A 20,515-nucleotide genomic window follows, 5' to 3' on the forward strand; every position below is an offset into this window, starting at 1 on the left:
TTCCCATACATGCAAAAAGATATTCTTTTCAGTTCAGAATGGTTCTGACAGATACATCACCCAAACAACTGCTATAAGGCAGGGAGAGTAAAAGGAAGAGAAAGAGGGGCTGGGGGGAAGTACAGAGATGGGAAATGGCTACATTAGGCATACAGCTGAGATCTTGGAGAATGTACTGATAGCAAAGACTTATGCAGTATGAGTGCTCTGTTTGCAAGCTCTAAATTGTTTAGTTATGACATTATCTAATGTGACAAAATGTGTTATGTTAATATTTCCTTTTCTCTTCAAAACTGTTGAAACATGACAGATGTAAGCTAGTATCTTTCCAACAACCTCTAACATAGTTGTACTTGACACCTTAGCAAATAATTAAAAAACAAGAATTGTTTTTAGACAGGATGAAGTCTTTATTTTTTGACAGATCCCGTAATAAATGGGAAGTGTTGGCTTTCTTTCAAAAGGAACACTGATCTCAGAGTGGCTGGACTTCTAAGAACAGAGAAACAAGTTTGAGACAGGATGTTGATTATACTGACCCTTAAGTAGCCCTCCAAATTAAACAGGATAATTCCTCAATTACTAAAAAGAGTAAAAAAAAAAAAAATACCCAGTGCTTCATGAAAAGATACTATGTATGGCTATCAACACATTTATAATTTTGCAGTGGTTAGTAATATATTTTGTCAGTCTGGTTCTTTCCCTGTTCTCTACTTATGTCATTGATATGTGCAATTTTTCCCCCTCTTAGCTGCAAGAAGCCTCATAATAGATTAGCATCAAATGTTTCAGGACTTGGCATGCTGCTACACTGGAGATAGAGGAGTATAAAACATAGAACTGGAAGTGACCTCCTGGGTCCTTGAGTCCAGTCTGTTGCTACAGTAAGCAACCACATCATATAATTTGTGTTTATATAAGTTTATCAAGCTTCACCTTTAAAATCAATTGGGTTTTAATTTTTAAAAAATCAACATCAGTTCTATTTAGATTTAAAAAAACTATTTTACAGCAAAAGCCACATTTATCCAGCACCTTACAAACTGGCATGCTCTATTAACCGGCATGCTGGTTGACGCAGCAGAAGCGAAGCTGGAAGTGCCCACTGTGGCACTTCCAGTCTTGCCGAGCCCCCACGGCCTGGGGCAAAGCAGCCTGAGCGGGGCCCCCTTCCCTGTCTCCCGGCATGCTGACATAGTGGGAGGGGTGGCAGTGCGAACAGGCAAAGATGCCTGTTCGGGTCTCTCAGGTAACTGGCATATTTGGTTATCCGGCACACCCTATTCCCCATGGGTGCCAGATAACAAAGCTTTTGCTATACGCTTATTACCGTGGGGTCTGATTCTGTAATTTTTGAGGCTAGGTACAGACATCACACTTTTTACTGGTATACAGTATACACAGACTGGTTTAAAAATGGCAGAACCTGATCTAAGATTTTATCTCTCCCACCATATCAAGGAGCGAGTGTTTGCTCTGTTCACTAGTGATCTCAACTGCTGCTTACAGAAAAACCATGCAACTTGAATTGATTTTGCCTCACGCTTTTTTAATGTCTGTACTTAGCTTGGATGAGTAAATGTTATTCAGCATAAGTAGTTCCTCTGGTATCACTAACTAAGCTCCATTTAAAGAGTGCTGAATTACAAAGGACATTTCACTCTAAGTGTGTGTGTGTAATACTTACTTAAAGTGAAATGTCCTTTGTGCTTTATGACTCTGATTCTGTAACTGATGGTACACAGGCAGATTGCTGCTTATGTTAACTTCAGTTGAACTAGGGCAGCCTACTTGGATGCACTCAGCTGTATGATGTGGGGCTGAGACACGACCCTGGCTGCTGCTTCTGTGTATTTACTGGGGGACCAAAAATAGCAACCAGTGCAGCAGTGGCTGATTGCCCTGCTGCAACTGGCACCACGGCAGCTGGCCCTGCCCTGTGCCTTGCAGCCACGGAGCTGCCCTGCTATGCCTGTGCTCAGTTGCAGGACTGAGGCCTAGGATTAAACCTCCAAGATGTGGGGAGAAAAATTAACTAATGTACTGTACAGATCCAAATTTTGAATTTAGATTTTTTTCTGTGTAGCATTCATTTATTCATAGAGCAGCAAAATCCAAAATTACTGGAGTAATCTTCTTTAATAAATATTTCAATTTGGAAGCTAGTCAAATAACATTCTAGTGTAAGCAATTCAGGACACATTGAACTTATTCAGAGCTATAATGTCTCCCTCTTCCCAAAAATGGAAATTTTAAGTATTTAAGAAATAAGACAAAAGATGAATGACTGTAAAATAAATTCATATTTCTAAAATCTGGGAAATGGCAAACATGTCATTCATAATTACCAGGAAAGGCAAAAGCATAAAGCAGAAAAGTGCCTCTTCCAGTGGGTAAATTTGTTTCTTTTAAAGTTATGGTAGTGTGGAATGCTGTATTGAAATGGCTGTGTAGCCTCTGAGTGCCTCCAGCTATAACAAAAAAAAAAGAATAATCAAATATTTTGGGATGCATATGAAAAACAATTGTTTCAAATAAGTTGGAAGGACCCACTTTTATTTGGACAAGAGGGAGAAGTGGAAGATGAAGCATAAGAAAAGCTAGGAGGCAAGCCCATGCCTTTCCCAGAATGTAAATTTCCATATGTATGCTCTGCATCTTTTCTGACTCTTAATTTTGCTTATTTTCCTCTTGTTGAATTTATTGTCATCTTACTTGGGCAAAATGGCTTGAAGGAATTTCTGTTTGACCCTTGCAACTCAGCTGTCACTCATCTTGGATGGTACATGTAAGGCAAGCCAAAGTTTAGTTCCTAATCTTTACTTTTGGACATGCTTTCCGTGTTGCAGCTGATTCTGCATCTTTGTACCCTATTGATTTTAGTCCTTTTATCTTTCCAGAATTCCTATATTCTTTCTAAAGCTGGTGCAGAGTCTTTTTTATTAGAGTTGCAGGCTGGATTCTGATCTTACATCAGGGTGACCAATATCTATGGTATTAGAATAGTGTGAGATCATTTGGGACACGTTGCATATGCTGTCAGTCAGAAGTGACAATCCCACTTCACAGCAGTGTATAATTCAGGCAGAAAACTTAATGCTGTTGCAACACATCAGCTGATGTTGATAAGTAGTTCTAGAAAATGATTATAATGTGATAAAAGGTAAAGTCTTACAATGCCGATTTAGAAAAAAACAACGAAATATTATTCATACAACAAGGTTAGGATTCCTTGTTTAACTCTCAATAATGTGAATGGAGGTTTCATATGTGTACCAGCAATAAGTTAGCATTGTTTTTAAATATTTATATTATCGTAGGAATTCATGGTCAGCCAGGTCCAAGACCCATTGTGCTGGCATTGTACAGCATTATAGAAAATCACAGTCCCTGTCCCAGCTATTAGCCCTTTGTTTAAGAAATGCAGCTGTGTAGAGGTCTAATGCTTAGGGCCAATACTTAGCTATTTAAATATTTGCTATAATCTTTCGGGATCATTGCTATTTTCACTAGCATTTTGGGTGGAAGGTGTCTCTTCATAACTTTATAGTGTTGTATAAATAGATAGATAGAGATGCTCCATCCTCCCTCCCCATCACCACTCCCCAGCCTCTTATAGCCCTGGATGCACAACACCCTATAATGACAACATGTATTTTGCACGTAGATCAAATAGAGCAAGTGAAACTTATAAGTACATGTTTTCAGACTGGTGCTTGAGGGGCTTCCTGGAGCTTACAGCTAATTACCTTTTCAAAGCAATCAATAGGTGGCATGTTTTAAATTACATGGTGAAGTAAGTTCATTCACACCTCCCCCAACAAGTGTACAATGGCAATGAATAGCATTAATCAGATTCAATATGATAAAGAAAAGGAAATCTTGTTTTTACAATTGACAAAGACAAATATGGTGTGCTCTTCACATTTCTGTGCTTCCCCTTATGCTAGCTGGTTTTCTCCTCAAGCTCTGGAATAATGGCTTCCAGGTCAGGTCACTATTTTATGATTTAGAGATGGTTGAAATTTTTTTGGGGGGGGGGGTCTCAACATTTTTGGACTAGTTCCCCATATTTTTCAGTTAATTACCTTGGATACAAACTTATGTGTTTTAGTTGCTAGTGCAAAAATGGAGTCTTGCCTATGGTAATTCAGTTAAGCCTATCCTCCCCTGCTGGTTTTAAATGAATGCATCAGATAGTGGAGGCAGGCAGGCTCTTACTCTCCCCAAGCTCTGCTCTGCCTGTCACTTTTTAGAAATCGCTGTGTATTTTTGTCTCGGTGCTTTTTGCAATGAAAAACTGCAAATTTTGGCATTTAAATTTGCACCTTTAAGCTTAATTAAGGTTATAGTAGGCAGTTCACACTTGTTAGTTCCTCTCTGTGCACAAAGCCCGAGTACATAGGTTTGGCACTGAGAGTCTGAGGGAGAGCAGAAACTTTGCAGTGAGTAGAAAAGTGGCTGGGTCTTGTGTGCTGCTGTAGGGTAAGGGAAATGGGATTCCTGTTGTGCTGGAAGTGCTGTTTGTATTACAGTAATGCTTGAGGCAGCAATCAGGACTGGGGCCCCATTGTGGCAGGCACTCTATAAACACTTATTAAAAAACAATTTTTGTCACACAGGGCAGGTACAGACATTACACTGTTATATATGTGAGCAGAAACTGTTCTATACCTGTAACAGAACAGAAGTTCGGCACACGTAGACTGGTTTAAAAATGGTGGAACCCAGTGCTCACCAAAAGGCAAATGTGTTCTGTACGCTACCAGTCTAAATTACCCCACTTACAGAAAGCAGCATAAATTAGATTGATTCTGCCTCGGGCTTTCTGAATGTCTGTACCTAGCAAAAAAAGTTTTGTGTTGTCATGGGTCCATTCACCGTTACTGACCTACAAAAAACTAGAACTCTTGGTTCTAAAATGATACCTTTTATTAGACCAACTGGAAAATGGCAAGAAAATTGTCCTTTTCTGCAAGCTTTTGGGATCAAAGTCCCTTTTGTCAGGCTCTGGGAAAAGTGTAGATGGTACAAGATGGTAAAAAGTCCCCATAGGTAGGAAATAAACTTCATTTTTGCACAGAGGGAGCTGAAGATGGAAGGCTGTTCCTCTGGGTCCATGAGAGTGTCTTTGTGAGCTGCGTTGAGTAGCTCTTTGATGTGGTGACCAGGTAGAATTCCTTCCTTGGAGGTGTCAGATGGCAGGCAGGGAGGCAAAAAAACTTCCTTGTTGTTCTGCAATGAAGTTTTTAAAATTCAGAATCGGCTAAAATTCGGCATCTTCTATGTTTCAGGGGTGTACTTGGTAGCTGTGTTGGTCTGAGACAAAAAAGACATACAAAAAAACTAGAACCAAAATTTTGGAACCAAGAATTCTAGTTTTTTTGTATGTCTTTTTTGTCTCAGACCAACATGGCTACCAAGTAATTCACCATTATTGTGTACTGTCCCGCTTTGCTACTATAGCCCTTCTTTTCTAGACATACTCCTTTTGTGTGGCATGTGCCTCTAGCTATACCCATAGTTCCTGTGTTTAGGGCCATTCATTCCACAGTAGCTGCCGGTGTTTCTTCTTTAGAGCTATTGTTGTGTCCCTTCTGTCAGCAGATTCATTGCTGAATTTTTATTTTATTTTATTTGCATTTATCTTGCATTATCTTTTGCATTAACAATATCTTGATACTGTTGGAGTAGAAACTTATCTAGTTGTAAAGGAAAGCTTAAATTCATGCAAAAATTGTTAGTCCCTAGAGTTGTGACTTAATGGTATGGTGATTGCCACTTGCCACTGCAGGCTACCATCCTGTTTATTATGTTTGCTTACAGAGGAAAGCTAGCGGAAGTTTAATGAGGACCAAGACCTGGGAGTGGGTGAGGGTTTGAAAATAGAAGAAGAAATGAAATGTGAAGAAAATGCATATTAGGAATAGTGCTGTAAAAATTCTAACACTGGGAAGTTTAAAATTTAGTAATTTCATTAGTAACAAGAAGTCGGTTTGTTTTCTGAGAGCTAGAATTCCAGTGTGCAGTCCAGCCCAGAGTGAGGACTGGTGTGTTTTGCTGTCCATGGAACAGCCAGGGAAGCAGTCTGACTTGTCAAGTTTCCTTCCTGCTGCTTTGACTAGTATGTAAGTGGTAGAGGTTACATCCATTGCAGTGTACATCCCTTGATGTGCTGGTGCAGCTATGCCATCAGGTATGTTGGGAGAGAGCTGAGGGCAAACTCCAGACTCCTTCTCCCTTCTGCCCTTTACCAACCACTTGCAGAAGTGGGATAAAATAATGGTCCATATGCAAAAAGCAGTGGTATGCACCCTACGTGTTCACACTGTGAAACGAGCTATGGTTGACCATAAGTGAAGCAAACCAATATTTGACTGAAACACCTACGTTTAAATCCTGCAGTATATCTCTCTCTCTCTCTCTCTCCCTAAATTTGAGTGTGATTATCTTAAAATAACAATGGGATTATATAAGACATATATGTATGTTCAGGTTAAGCTGTATAATAAATGTTTAAGCAAATGTGGCCAACCTAAAAAAGTTAAAAGTAATTCTTACTGGATGGTTTGGGTTTGGTGGTTTTTGTTTTTTTTTCAGGGGGGGAGGCGGGTTGTGTTGGTGTGGGAGGAGAGTTTTCATATTTCTTGTCTTTAACGAAGATCCACAAAAATGGTGGAGACTGACTGGTTCCACAGGGTGAATAGTGTGCACTTAATTCATTAAGTGCTGTTAAATACATAAACTTAAAAGGGAACCCCCCCTTGCAGTTCCTTTTTCCCCCCACTATTATAGTTATCGCAGGTGTTACTTAGAACAATAGAGGTAAAACAATGTTGTAGTTTTTATCCTTTTTAAATTGAAAGTGTCACTTCCAGAGCCCAATTGATTATTGTTCTGTGCCTTGTATATTGATTATTCATATTGCTGTAGTGTCAAGAAACCCCAGCCATGGATCAGGAACCACTGGGCTAGGTGCTACACAAACATACACCATAAAGGCAGTTCCTGCCCTAAGCACCAGACAAACTAAGGGTTTGTCTACGCTGCAAACTGCAGTGTAGTGTAGAGCAACTTCAGCTAGCCTTAACATACTAGTCTGAGGAATGGAAGTAGAACAGCTTCCCTGTGCTTTTTTGAGGCAAAATGCTGGAATTATTGTTATAAGAGAGATTTGAACACAAGGTGCCAGCCTCCTTCTGGCCTGTCTGCAAAATTGAAGAAGTTTGGAAAGTCATCTCTTATTAAACCGTCCATAGGGTTCTAACAGCTTTTGGAGTCCTTATAGTATCATCGCCCAAAGTTTCAACTGCAGTATAATAAAAGCTTAATTATCCAGAAACATTGGCTATCTAAAGGGGGTCATTGTCCCGTAGTCAAGAGGGAATGTATTCAAAATACTTTTCTTAGTCAAACCTTCATTTATCCAGCCTAAAATAATGTTCTCTGTATTTTTAGGATAAATGAGACTTCATGATATCTGGCACTTGGGCTTAAAGGCATAAATGCTGAATGCAGTGCTTGATTTTTGTAGGTAGTCTGTGCTTGCTAAAGGAAGAAGAAATTTGAAAAGCTCTACTGAAATTTGATTAGAATTTCTACAGGCCAGTAGCCATGGTCTTTAAAAATAATAGCAAAGGATCTCATTATTTCTTTTTTTTTCTTTGAGAACTTCTTTTAATAGGGTGCTTAATAGAAATTAAATAGAAAAAAAAACCTCTACTCTGTTGTCAACTTCTTCGAAAATGCAAGGATATCATTGATTCTGTGAAAAGTATGCATGCTTAAGTTTATGCTCTGTAAACAGTTTTGAGATTCCTAAGACATGTAAGATGAGGCCTCAATCTTTACTAAAAAATGTCGCCCCAAAACTGGTACTTTGTATTGTGTGTGGATATATGTGTATGTAATTGTTCTGTTTGTCTGTACATACTACATAGTTTTGCTAGTGTTTGCTTTTGTGATATTTGATATTCTCCTTAAAGCTGCTGCTCCTGGAATCCTAAGTGAAGATCTCAGCTTTCATTTAAAAACAAAAACAAAAAAAGCAAAATATGTTTAGACCTTATGGTAACAGAAAAAAGCTTGAAAATATCCAAGTGCGTGCTAAAAGTTCAGAGTTCACACTGACTTCAGTAGGCCCAGGATTTCATCCAAGATTTTAAAGCTAATATCTTGGGTTTATTTTAAGGGGGGTGACTAACACAGTTTTGAACGTTTAGGGTTGACAGTCCTGTAAGTATGTGGGTGATTAGGCTACAGAAATGAAATCTTCCATATGTTAAAGAAACATTTCACTTGCAGGAACTGTCATGGTCAGCACTTGCAAAAATCTATTCCAAGCTTCTGTTAATACTGAAACGGCAAAGTTCATAAAGAAAAATGTTTTGCTGTATCCTTTCTGACAAATGTTACCTCTTTCTTTACCTTTTTTTGTAGATCATCCTTCATTCTATGCACAAATACCAGCCCCGTGTTCATGTCATTCGTAAAGACTGTGGAGATGACCTGTCACCAGTCAAGCCTATCCCTTCAGGAGAAGGAGTCAAAGCATTCTCTTTTCCTGAAACTGTTTTCACTACAGTAACAGCGTACCAAAATCAACAGGTAATTTTGACTTTTTCTGGTTAATAATTTACTAGGTCTTCAAAATATACCAGGCAGAAGCAAGACAAGAAAAGGAAAACCTTTTATTACAACACAAAATAAAAATAAGTAACTTTTTTTTTGTGGTCACAACTGATTACAGTCTCTATATAGTAGGTGCTGTATAGAGCAGGAAATGGCTCCTGCTCAGAGGAATGTGCAGTCTAAGAGGATGTAGGAGGATGAGGGAGTAAGGCAGAAAGTGTTTAAAATGTTAATAAAACCTGAGGCAGATGTTTAAAAACTTGGTATCTACAGGTGCAGGTTAAATGCCTTTGGTGGGATTTTCAAAGGCATAACTCTCATTGATTTTCAAAATGCTTCGCAATATTAGTCAAGTATTATCTGCAGTTTATGAAAGAATAACTGAGGCTTTCAGACAAAGTTAAATTTAACTGGAGCAGAGTATTTACTTGAAAGGGAGCAAAATTGGTGTGTGTAAATAAAAAAAAATAAAAAAAATAAAAAGTTCAAATTCAGCCTGCTCTGGAATTTAAAAAAACAAAACAAGAAACCCCTCTGGATATGGACAGATATAACAGTTATATTCCTGTTAAATGTTACTGTTACATCTGGGGATTTCTGTAGGGATACAAGTGCAAAAGACCACTGGAACTTTAACCCTTTTTCATTCACTGTTGAAGTTGCTCAGTGCAGGAGCATGCAGATGTAACTGTTCCATTTTAACAGCTGATGCATACACCCAAGTTGCAACTTCTCATTTTTTTAAAAAGGCATTTGTCCATAGACTCCTATCTAGTTGCTTGACTCTTCAGGTGTATCTGTACTGCACACTTCAGGGTGGTGTAGCAATGCTTAAGAAAGCTTTAAAAAAAGCTAATTCAAGTACTAGAAACCATAAAGATACAGGAGGATGGCGTTCTAACCTTTGAGCTCCAACCTTTACAGCAGGACAAATTAGGCTGCATGTGGCCATGTGCTCCTGTGACCAGGGTGCATCTGAATAGCCAGCTCTAACTTTGTGATTCTGTTCTAATGATTTGTCTAATTCATGATTAATTCATATTTTGTATAATACTATTTTATTTATTCTAAATAATTTAGAGTAATTATTTTGGGATGTATTATACGTTTTACGTGCGTGCGTATTGACCTGTGTTCTTCAGGAAGCAAAATCATTGAATGATTCAGTATAAATTTAAAGTAGGAGAGTCATACAACCAATTGGTGCCTGTTCTGTTAATTTAAAGAAATTTAAAATTACTTTTATATTTTGTGCTACTTTTTTATTTTATGTATATGTAAGCATTGCGGCCTAAAAATAATCTTTCTCATTTTTATATTATTTATTGGCCTATGTATTATTTAACTGTGTCTCGGACAACCATGCCATGCACTATCTTGGCTAAAGGGAGTAGCACTTTCCAGACTATTTTAAGAATCCTAGTCTGCCTTGTTGTAAAATAAACACCTTTTGACTTCCGTTAGGATCCACTTGGAGAATGATTGCAAGATTGGGCCCTAATTACTTTTCAAAAGAAACTGCACTGAATCTGTAAATAGGAAAAAAGATGCACTTCATTTTTTTTTTATACTTCTTAAAATGAGTTAAAATAGAATATTCCACTGTTAGCTCATATTTTGTGGATAAATGTGCTTTGCACATAACTTTGAATTGACAAAACTCTCATCATCCCTCACTCTAATCATATTTACAGATCACTCGATTAAAGATTGATAGGAATCCATTTGCCAAAGGGTTTAGAGATTCTGGACGTAACAGGTAAGCTTTGGAAAGTGTAAACTGTTCACATCAGTTTGTTAAAGGGTCTGAAAAACGGGTACTATCCTTAAACACATGAGATTTTTTCTGTTTCTAGTAAGAGCTAAGTGTTGCCGTGCTCAGAGAGGAGATAATGATTGTCAAATTACACCTAAAATATGTACACTAAGGGTGTGTGTAGATGAAATGGGGGCCCTAAATTGAAGCAGTAGGTTTTTAAAAACACTGCTTCAATTTGGGGCTGATTCTTCTTTTTTTTTTAACCCCAGTGTCATGCACACACTGTTAGGTGTGCAACCTGCCTCTCTGGTGGTGGGGTGGGGAGGACAAGCTGCTGGTGGGTGGAGCGGTCCCTGGGAAGGCTGGTGCTTCCGTCCATGGCAGTGGCGCCCCCCCCCCCTTCTCTTCCCCCCCCAAGGCAGCACCTGCCCACAGGCACCTGGCTTGGGCAGTCCCAGGGGCCATGGAGGGAAGCACCAGACCTCCGCACAGCTCAGGTAGGCAGGCAGGCTCCAGGGGGAGAAATAAAAATCAGGTCACTGCTTTTTTTCCCCCTCTCCTGGATGCAGTCTTCCTTTCTGGGCTGCTGCCAGGCTGCTTGCACGGGCCTCCTGCAGAACTCCTGAGCTGCATGGAGCCTGGTGCTTCGCTTCGTGGCTCCAGGGGCAGCAAACTAAAACTTTTCCGAGGAGTTTTAGTTTGCTGTGCCCCAAGTCATTTAACGTGCGTTACATCACCAAATTTCCTACAGCGGCTGGAATTAACGCTCAATATGCTGCTGAGGCGTACAAACACCAACATCGTTAAAGTGTTGCAAAAGCATTTAGCCCACTTTTAAAGTGTCATGCACACATGCCCCTGGTTTTGTCTACACACAGCCTAAGGCTGCTTACAAACGTTAAAAAAAAAACAAAAAAACAAAAATGCTTTACTAGATGCAGCAGCACATTAGTTCAACCCACTCAACTGCATCTGCGTAGATCAGGTGCTTCAGTCAATTTAATCAGCTATTAAATAAAAGCACCAAAAAAGCCTCACTAAAGTGCTCTATCTATACAGACATTGGGCAAGCTGGGTCCAACTAAAGTGATGCCTCTTCTGGGTATATGCTGGGCTTGGCGCGAGAGTACGTTGGGTTTAAAGTAAGGTGCCTTTTTTTTACATCTGTAAGCAGCCATAATGTACATGAAGCATCCTCAAATGTTCACTATTTATCATGATACATTTACACTCTTGAACCTTAATGGACATAGAATCCTACATATTAAATGCTTTCAGCTGAAAAAAGAAAGCATTAAACAACTGTTTCTGTGCTCACTCAGTATTTGGTTTTCTACGGCTAGTGTGTGTTTCTGGGTGGGGGCAGCGGGCAGGAGTGCATGTATGTGTATGGCCATCATTCTAGTGAAGTAAACTAGATGTTAGTAGAAGTATGTACTGGAAAGAATGCATTTTTGTCAACCAGTTCATAAGGCTTTTATTCTAGCGGAAGGGTGAAGTATTAGAGATCCTTTTTGTTTCTTCTAATTGGATTACAGAAGTTCTGAGATTTAATTATGGAGAACAAACTACCATATTTTTAATGCATGATGTTAGGAGAAGAAGAGGAGACTAACTTTTATGGAAAGTGGGAAATGGCTGTAAAGATTTCCAGAAATCCACTAACTAACATCTTCCTAATTAGAAACAATTGGCAAAACTCAACCTTGGGTGGAATGAGGCACCTCTCCATTTGCATGAAGGTACCAACATTCATTGACATTACTGGGTTTGTCACTGGATGCTGGAGTCCAACTGCAAAAGTCTAGTTGCAGGATTGAGTCTTTAGAGCCTTCCCCCCCTTCCCCCCCAAACCTTTGTCAGGGACATTGAGAGAATTTTTTTTAACAAAGAGACTGTGGTAACTTAATAGAGCGAGATGTGATGATCATTCTAGTAAAGAGGTTCCCTGTATATATTTATTTTGTATCATTTCAAAAGTTAATGGGATAGCTGTTTTTAGCTACAGTTCTCAACTAGGATGCCACAGCAGCCTGGGATACCTTGAGATCCTTTCAAGGGTACTGCAGAGTGCCACACAATCTTAACACTGTTAGGTGTGCAACCATGATTCATGGTCCCTGACTTCCTGCCCCTGGGGCAGGGGGCTGGACTCAATGATCCTCCGGGGTCCCTTCCAACCCAAATGTCTGTGAAATCTATGAAAATCTCTATGAAATAAACCCAGAGATTTCAAATAGGAATTCAGAGTGTTAAAAACATTCTGCCCTGTTGTGGTCTTTCAGAGTCCTTTGGAACAGAAGAGTGGCTCAAGTATTTTCATGTCCCAAAACAAGTGAGGACTATGAGCTGTCACTTTGAGGGGTGCCTCAAGTATAGCAAAGGGCAACTTGAGTATAAGAAAGCTGAGAACTGCTGTGCTAGAGCATTGCCTGTTGCAAAATGTACAGTGGCCTCTCTTCTCCTGAAAGCAACAGTGTTGTGCTGCTTATGCACCAAGGAACTAATCAAATACATCTTGGGGATGTGGCTCAATTTTAATCCTTTGTCCACCAGATCTTCCCACCATGTTTTAAATCATTCCAGACTAGTTTTAAAGGCTCCATTATTTATAACATTTTATGTAGCATGTCTACTACCAAGATGTGTTAATCCATAACAAAAGCTTAAAATACTGTGATATCATTGTTTTAAACTTTTTTAGGCCAAATAAGCACAGCATTAATTGTACATTGCATTGTACTAATTTTCCTCTCTCTAGCTAGGTAAAGTAATTCTGTTTAATTAAAAAATATTTCCTTTCAGGTCATTTATAGTCCTGGTTTATAGAGCTCAGTAGCTTCACCCTGTAAAAGCACTCTGTACGCTTACAAAGTGAAATAGAATTTATGTGCTGAGAATAGCTTCATTCTTCAGTTAGGCTTTAAGTTTGACCCTATAAAAACTTTTATTCAGGAAAGGACCAAAATTTCTTCTTTTTAAATACTTCAGGAAAAACATAACTGTTTTGTTAAATAAACTTAGCCATTTGATAGCATAAATTAGGGTGGTGATAAAATGTGGAAATTGTTCGAAGGCATCTTGTATAAATTATCGCCTTGGCTGCACTCCTCCAGGAGGTGACTTTTATCTCCACTTTAACTAGAAATGAAAAGTCACCATTACTGCAGAAAATGAAGGCTATTTTTTAGTCCAGGTTCAGCTAATAAATACTTTATAACTGTTTCCTGCAACATATCTGCTGTGATCCTGCTGGAATTGCAGTGTGAAAAAAGTAATATAGGAAGAGAATGTTGGTAGCCTTAAATCAGAGCAGTTGCATATTTCTATTTTACTAACTGTGCTGCTCAAAGGCAAGTACTCGTATTTGGTATGCACTTGATGTTGATGCTTAACAGGCCTTATGGGTGCTGCAACAAAAAGTAGCGGCAAATTATATCAATGCTCTGACTTAATACTCTTGTTTATAAGTTCATGGCAGAAAAAATAAGGAACATTTATTATTTAAGAAAGGGGAAGAATTATCCTACTTAGCAGATCTAGTTAGATGGCTGGATGATCATTTATTTCTGTTTTCTCATTACAAAAGCTTAAAGGAAACAAAAAGCTTAGAGAAAACTAACAAAGTTAATTGCTAAAGACACTTTTATCTAATATTGCCTGTGCACATTCAACTCAGCAGTGCATCCATGCATCACTCCTTGTGTAAGGACAGTTTTTGGAGACAAAAATAGTGTTTGCGAATCTAATCTTACTAGAAATTTGTTCTGTGGATCACTTTCCTTCTAATCAGACATGGCAGTTCATCCCTCTGGCACTTAGAGAAGATGTTTATCTGAAACAGCCATATTTTAAAAGTATTTAATGACATTCTGGCTTCTAAAAAAACTGACTTGGCAACTGCAAATGAGGAAGAGAGCCTGTATTCCAGGTGTCTCTCCAGACCACCAGCAAGTTCATTGCTGATCATAGCTAGTCCATGGATGGGGGCTGAGACAGAGGCACAGGCATCTTGAAAAGTTGCTTTTTGTGACTGCATGTGTGTGCGTGTGTGAGAGAATTTATCAGATAGTTAGAAGCAAAATACAGATGACTCTTCACCATTGGTTTTCTTGTTTTTGATTAGAATGGGACTGGAAGCTTTAGTTGAGTCGTATGCATTCTGGAGACCATCACTAAGGACACTTACTTTTGAAGATATACCTGGGATACCGAAACAAGGTAACAGTCTTGTTTGTTATTTTGATGATCTGGAAAACTCAAAGATAAAATTACTACTGTTCCTTACCTAAAAAAAAAAAAAATGACCCTTACAGGAAAAAAAATCTAAACATATATCATAATAGAGATGATATTTTATTTTCAGATATAGTAGCACCGCTAGTTTAACCACATCGGTAATGTATAGGACCAAGTAAGATCTGTTACTGAAGCTTACAATGTCCAGTGCAGAATAATTCAATAAAGTCACTGTCATCCATAAAAAATAAATGGTGTGTGTATGGACATATGAATATAGATCAGATATGCACAAGTGTGCACACATTTATATAAAACTGTGTACTATATATGATCTATATCATATCCATATATAATATATATTTATTATTGATAGTTTTGCATTGTGGTTTGAACTTCCAATAACATATTTTCCCTCCACCATTAAAAATACAAAATCTATCAATCTAGACTACGATCTATCATTAAGCAAAAAACCTTTCACTAATCTGGAGCTGAAGTTGTAATAAGAACACTGTGGGCACATCTACACGTGAAGCTATGTTGCCGTAACAACGCACTACAACGAAGTAGCATCAGCGGTCACAAACTGATGCCGCAGCTATGTTGTCGTAGCAACATGCTCCCTCATTATAGCTCATTGCTATGGTGATGTAGCAGCTAAAAATATCGGTGCACAGTGTGCACGGCACAGTACAAGCTGTTACTGTGCTGTCATTTAGTACTTGCCAAAGTACTAAATGACAGTGCAGTAATAAAGGCACTGTAGGGATGTGTAGATGAGCCTCGTGGTTCTCAAACTAGGGCAAGAAATGCCCACCCCTGAAATATTAGACAGGAAATTCAAAATAAAGGTTACATTGAAAAGTAAAGTGGAAGGGCAAAGTGAATGACTGGGGTCACCAACATTACTTTTAATTTAGCCCTTTTCTACACTACCTCTTGTGGACCTGTTATACCCTGTTTGCAGAGACATTTCTAGTGAAGGTTTTCTGTAAACAGGGTTTTGATAGGGATATTGAATTTATGGATAACTGTGTTGTATCAATCTCTATTGTACGTGGCTTTTATTTTGCATAAGAGTGACTATGAAAATGATTTTGAAATTTAAATCTGAATCTGTTCTGACCCATTTTGCAACATACTAGTCTCAGCCCAACCCATATAGGTTTGTAGTAATTTATCTTGCCATATCACAACACAGCATTTGACATTCCCTATGTCTGCAGAATTTCCCAGGATATGGTCCCTTCTGAAGAAGAAATGAAGAAAGCAAACTTCAATGACATAGAAGGGCATTAATTAAAAAACAGGCAAGAGGGCCTTTTAGTAATGATAAAGTACAGAGGAGGGTACTTCCATTTAAATGCAGCTTCAGTATACATCTAGTTTTTCTGAAAGAGTACTGTAATCCAGATGCATCGATTTCTTAGCTTTTGTTAACACTAATGTTATTAAGGCCAGCTCTGGACCTGTAACAAAGGATGGCCTTGGTCAAGCCAGCTGTAAAAGAATATATGGTCATTTGGGTTTGGGAGTCAATGCCAGCCAATGTGATGCTAGCCACACAGCATCCTTGTGTGTTACTGCCTCTAGAAAATAGCATGTTTCCAACTGGACTAGCTTGCTAGGCTTAAGCAGACCTTTGATATTTTTACTTGATTATGGATCAAGCCACAAGTTATTTAAAGACAATATGAATAGTAGGGCTGTGCAAAGCTTCAGGTACTAATTCGATTCGGAGGAGATTTGGCCTGATTTTTCTGCAGCTGAATCTCCAAATCCAGATTGAATCAGGAAACCGTTAAAAAGGTCCAAATTGATTTGTAGCTTTCCAAATCAATTCGGAGAGCTTTGGAGATTTGGGCAGTCCCTTCTGGCTCTTTTTTTTGAGAGCCCCTCCTCACTGACACTGACACTGCTGCCAGGTGTGTGTGTGGGGCGGGGGGAGCATCCCCAGTGCTCCCCACTGCATAGGGGGCTCTGCCACTAGCCCCCAGCCCTATTAATGACTGCCCTGTCCAGCCCCAGCTCCCAACTCTTTACAAAAAAAAACCCAACACTGCACTCACTGGCTGCTGCAGCAGCCATCAAGGTCTCTGGGGGATTGCCTCCTGCCATTTTTTTTGTGAAAGAGCTGATGCGCTGGGGGTAGATGGGGCAGCCATTGGGGGGGCTGGGAGAGCGGGCGGGGGTTGGGGTGCTTGTAGCAAAATCCCCCACACAGTGCAGGGCACTGGGGGGCAGCGGGGATCCCTCCTCCCCCTCCAGGAGAGCAGGCAGGGGATGAGGCCTGTCTGATTTGGAGATTTGGCTGATTCAGCAGCGGCTGAAGCTCTGAATCAGATTCGGCTGAATCAATTCAGGGCAGTGATTTGAATTGCTGAATCTGAAGTGAATACCAGCCGCTTGACAGAGGCCTAATGAATAGTCTCTTGCACATTTTCTACTTTTGGGATGGAGATGTAAAACAGAGTTACTTTATAGGTGACTTTCAGGTGTGCATTCCCAAACTGTTTCCTAGGTGTGTGTATGTGATTAACTTAAAAAAAAAACATAAGTGTGTGCAGGGATGTCATAAATATTGGCAGCCTTAACTTTAGCTTCCTCTCCAAGAAAGCCCTTAGACTTTTAAAAACATACAAATCTCTGAGCAAGGAGTCTCTGTGGAGGTTGCTGGGTCCCTAGAACTTGCAAAGAGGTGGAGACTGCTTCTTCCTATGTGGCTTTTTCTTCTTTCTTCTCTCCAAGCTGCATCACTCATTTATAACTCCATCTGTCCAATTTTTCCTGTTATAAGGAACACTAGGTGGTGGAAGGGATAGGGCAAGCAGTCTCTGGATCATTTCTTCTGCCCAAACTTTGTGTGTGTGTGTCTCTTGTCCCCTTTCAAAACAAATCTAGATCTTCCATGCTCTTCTGCATGTTCTTCTCACTCCCCAATGCACATGCACACGCACTCTCTCTGCTTGCCTTATGGTAGTTTTCCCACCATTACCTCTTTGTGGCAGTGTCATCAAGATCATGAGGAGTTAAATCTTTAGTGTGCATAATGCACATAGAAACCACTTTTAATAACTAGTTTCCTCTTCCTTCCTTAAAAAAAAATTGGTCATAGCTACCAGTTTTTGCCATTGCTATACAAAAAATGTGGAGTTTCTGTGCCAAGCCATTTTGAATTACAAAGAACCAAAAGGGCTAGGAAAATGTTCAGGAGGTGAGATCATTTTTCTTTGTTTCATTTAAAATTCCTTGCATCTCCAGAACACACAGTTTTACTTACCTCAGCCTCCCCAGAATAATTCCACGCTGGCATAAGATCACACATGAAACTTCAAGCAGGTTGGCTGAATTCTGGTGAAGTGTGCACATGTGTGCACGCCTATGTGGTGTGCATGTAAGTTCACATGCATGAAGGAATGAAATGAAAAGTTCGCTCCCAACTTAAAATCCATATAATATAGATACTTGAATATGTAAGACTCCAAAGGCAGTTTGCTTCTCAGGCAAATCTACCCAGGGGACTGATCAGCCTACCCACATGCCTGTAAACAGCAATGTTTTTCATGTGAGGAAGCTCATGTTAATGAACTTCCTGTTTCTAAGACATGACAGCTCATGCTCGTGTTTTCTGGGGCTTTGGATGCTGTGGAAGTTCCTATTGATGTTTGCAGGTGAGAGTAATGGGAGCTAGATTCTGGGCAAAATCTTGGATCTCCTATTTCTCAGTCTGCTTAAATGGGTAGCTCCTTTTACAGAGCAGAACCCAGATGATTTCTCCTTTGTTTAGAGTTCACCCCTTTTAGAAATGCATTCTCACCTTTTCTCCACGTTGGGGGACACTTTCAGAACGTGAGAGAGAAATAAATAGATAAAATTTTAGTTGGGATTTTGAGTGCTTTTTAGTGCCTGGTTGCAAGCAGAATGAGAGGAGGCAGAAAATAATTAACTGGAAATCTGGTATCTTTTTATTATATATTTGGTTATAGTTAAGGCCAGATTAAAGGACATGAGAGCCAAGTTATGCTTTGAATTGGAGCCTGGGCTCATGTGGGGCTCATGAACTGTCCCTGTTTTGGGAACAGTAGAATAACCAAACAGTGAACTCATATGCCCCCTCCTCTCCCCACGCACTGAGCTGGGAGCCCTATTCAGTGGCTTAAATGACCTATTGGTTAAACTGACCTGGTTCATGCCTGTCTCGAAAAATTGTTAGTGTATTGGCAAAAGCTGCCTCTGGCCTGTCTGATTGTCACATATGATGCTTGAATGGGTAGGCATATTAGATTCCTCCCCCTCTATGTGCCATTGGCTTTTAGTTTCAGGTGCTTGCTTCTCAGATACCTGCTAGGGAGAACAGGAAACTCCCCTAGCAGCAGGGAAAGTTTTGGTATCTTGAGAGCAGATGTACTACTTGGTGCAACCATTTTTAGGCTTATTCCTCACCTGCATTCATTGAGTAAATGCTTCAAAAAGAACACTAATTTCCTGATCATAACAAGCTGGAGAGTATAGTATGTCATAAATACCATATTTTTCTTGTATCCAATACACACATTACACCCCAGTTTGAGGGACCTGATTTTTCGGGGGAAAGTTTTAAGCAGGGAAGCTGTTTTCTTTGCTGGAAAAGGTGCACTCCTGGAGATGCTGTGCAGGCCATGCAGCTGCTAAGATGACAGCCCTTGTGTCTGCTCAGCAACCTGAAGGAGTGGAGTCCTGCGTTCTAATTCTCTCCCAGCTGTAGCTATTGGCTGAGCACTGTAGCTTGTACCTGATGCAGTAGGCGAGCTGCTGGTAGTATTTTGATGATACTTGTGATATGGAAACAACATTTTATTTACAGGAATGTATATAAAGAACTACATAAAATAAAGACGTAAGTCTTGCTACTGCCCTGTTCCTCCTGGAAATGCAGAGCACTGGCAGACATTCCAGAGGGGAAACAGCATGTTACTGGAAGAGGAAGTGCATTAGTTTGACCTAGCTCCCCAGCGTCTGTATAGATTGGGTACTTCAGCAGGCCTTTTTGAATCGGCATTAGATAAAAGTGCCAGTCAGGCTGGTTGCCTTTAATTAGATAAGGTATTTCTTCACAACTGTATAGCATTTCAGTGTTACATCCATCCTCTTTCTTATCAAACTTTCTTGTGTCAGAGCTTTGTAAAGAAAGATGCAAGTCGGATGTAAGTCAGTGATTTAAACACCATCAAGGATGTTCTCCTTTTGCAGTATGCTATTTATGTTTTAATATTCTCTTTCAGGAAACACAGGCTCCTCTACCTTACTCCAGGGATCTGGCAGTGGAGTTCCATCTACCCACCCTCACCTCTTACCAGGTTCCCCTTGCTCTTCTCCTGCCTTCCACATCAGTCCCAACACTAGCCAGCTTTGTAGCCTTGCTCCAGCTGATTATACAGCTTGTGCCCGCTCAGGCTTAACCCTTAACAGATACAGCACTTCTTTGGCTGAGACCTACAACAGGCTCACAAACCAAACCAGTGAGACCTTTGCACCCCCACGGACTCCCTCTTACGTTGGTGTGTCAAGTAGCACAACTGTGAACATGTCGATGGCGAGCAATGATGGTGATGCATTCAGCTGCCCACAAACCGGCTTATCCATGCAGATTTCAGGGATGTCTCCACAGCTCCAGTACATCATGCCATCCCCATCCAGCAATGCCTTTACTACTAATCAAACCCACCAAAGCTCTTACAATACATTTAGACTCCACAGTCCCTGTGCCTTGTATGGATATAACTTTTCCACATCCCCCAAACTGGCTGCCAGTCCTGAGAAAATTGTTTCTTCCCAAGGAAGTTTCTTGGGGTCTTCACCAAGTGGAACCATGACTGATCGGCAGATGTTGCCCCCTGTGGAAGG

General features: G+C 39.9%; 1 protein-coding gene across 1 annotated transcript in view; it reads left to right on the forward strand.

The window, feature by feature from the left end:
* The window catches only part of TBX18 (T-box 18), a gene marked incomplete at its 5' end in the record, with an annotated part of 37,159 nt that overhangs the window by 15,711 nt on the left and 933 nt on the right, over nt 1-20,515 (forward strand). The window contains 4 exons of the mRNA XM_019520325.1: nt 8,440-8,607; nt 10,326-10,390; nt 14,517-14,611; nt 19,894-20,507. Of these exons, the coding sequence (XP_019375870.1) occupies nt 8,440-8,607; nt 10,326-10,390; nt 14,517-14,611; nt 19,894-20,507 (942 nt within the window). The remainder of the gene's footprint in view (nt 1-8,439; nt 8,608-10,325; nt 10,391-14,516; nt 14,612-19,893; nt 20,508-20,515) is intronic.

This window comes from Gavialis gangeticus, unplaced genomic scaffold, assembly GCF_001723915.1.
Source record: "Gavialis gangeticus isolate Ggan-Ray unplaced genomic scaffold, GavGan_comp1, whole genome shotgun sequence".
Taxonomy (NCBI): Eukaryota; Metazoa; Chordata; order Crocodylia; family Gavialidae; genus Gavialis; species Gavialis gangeticus.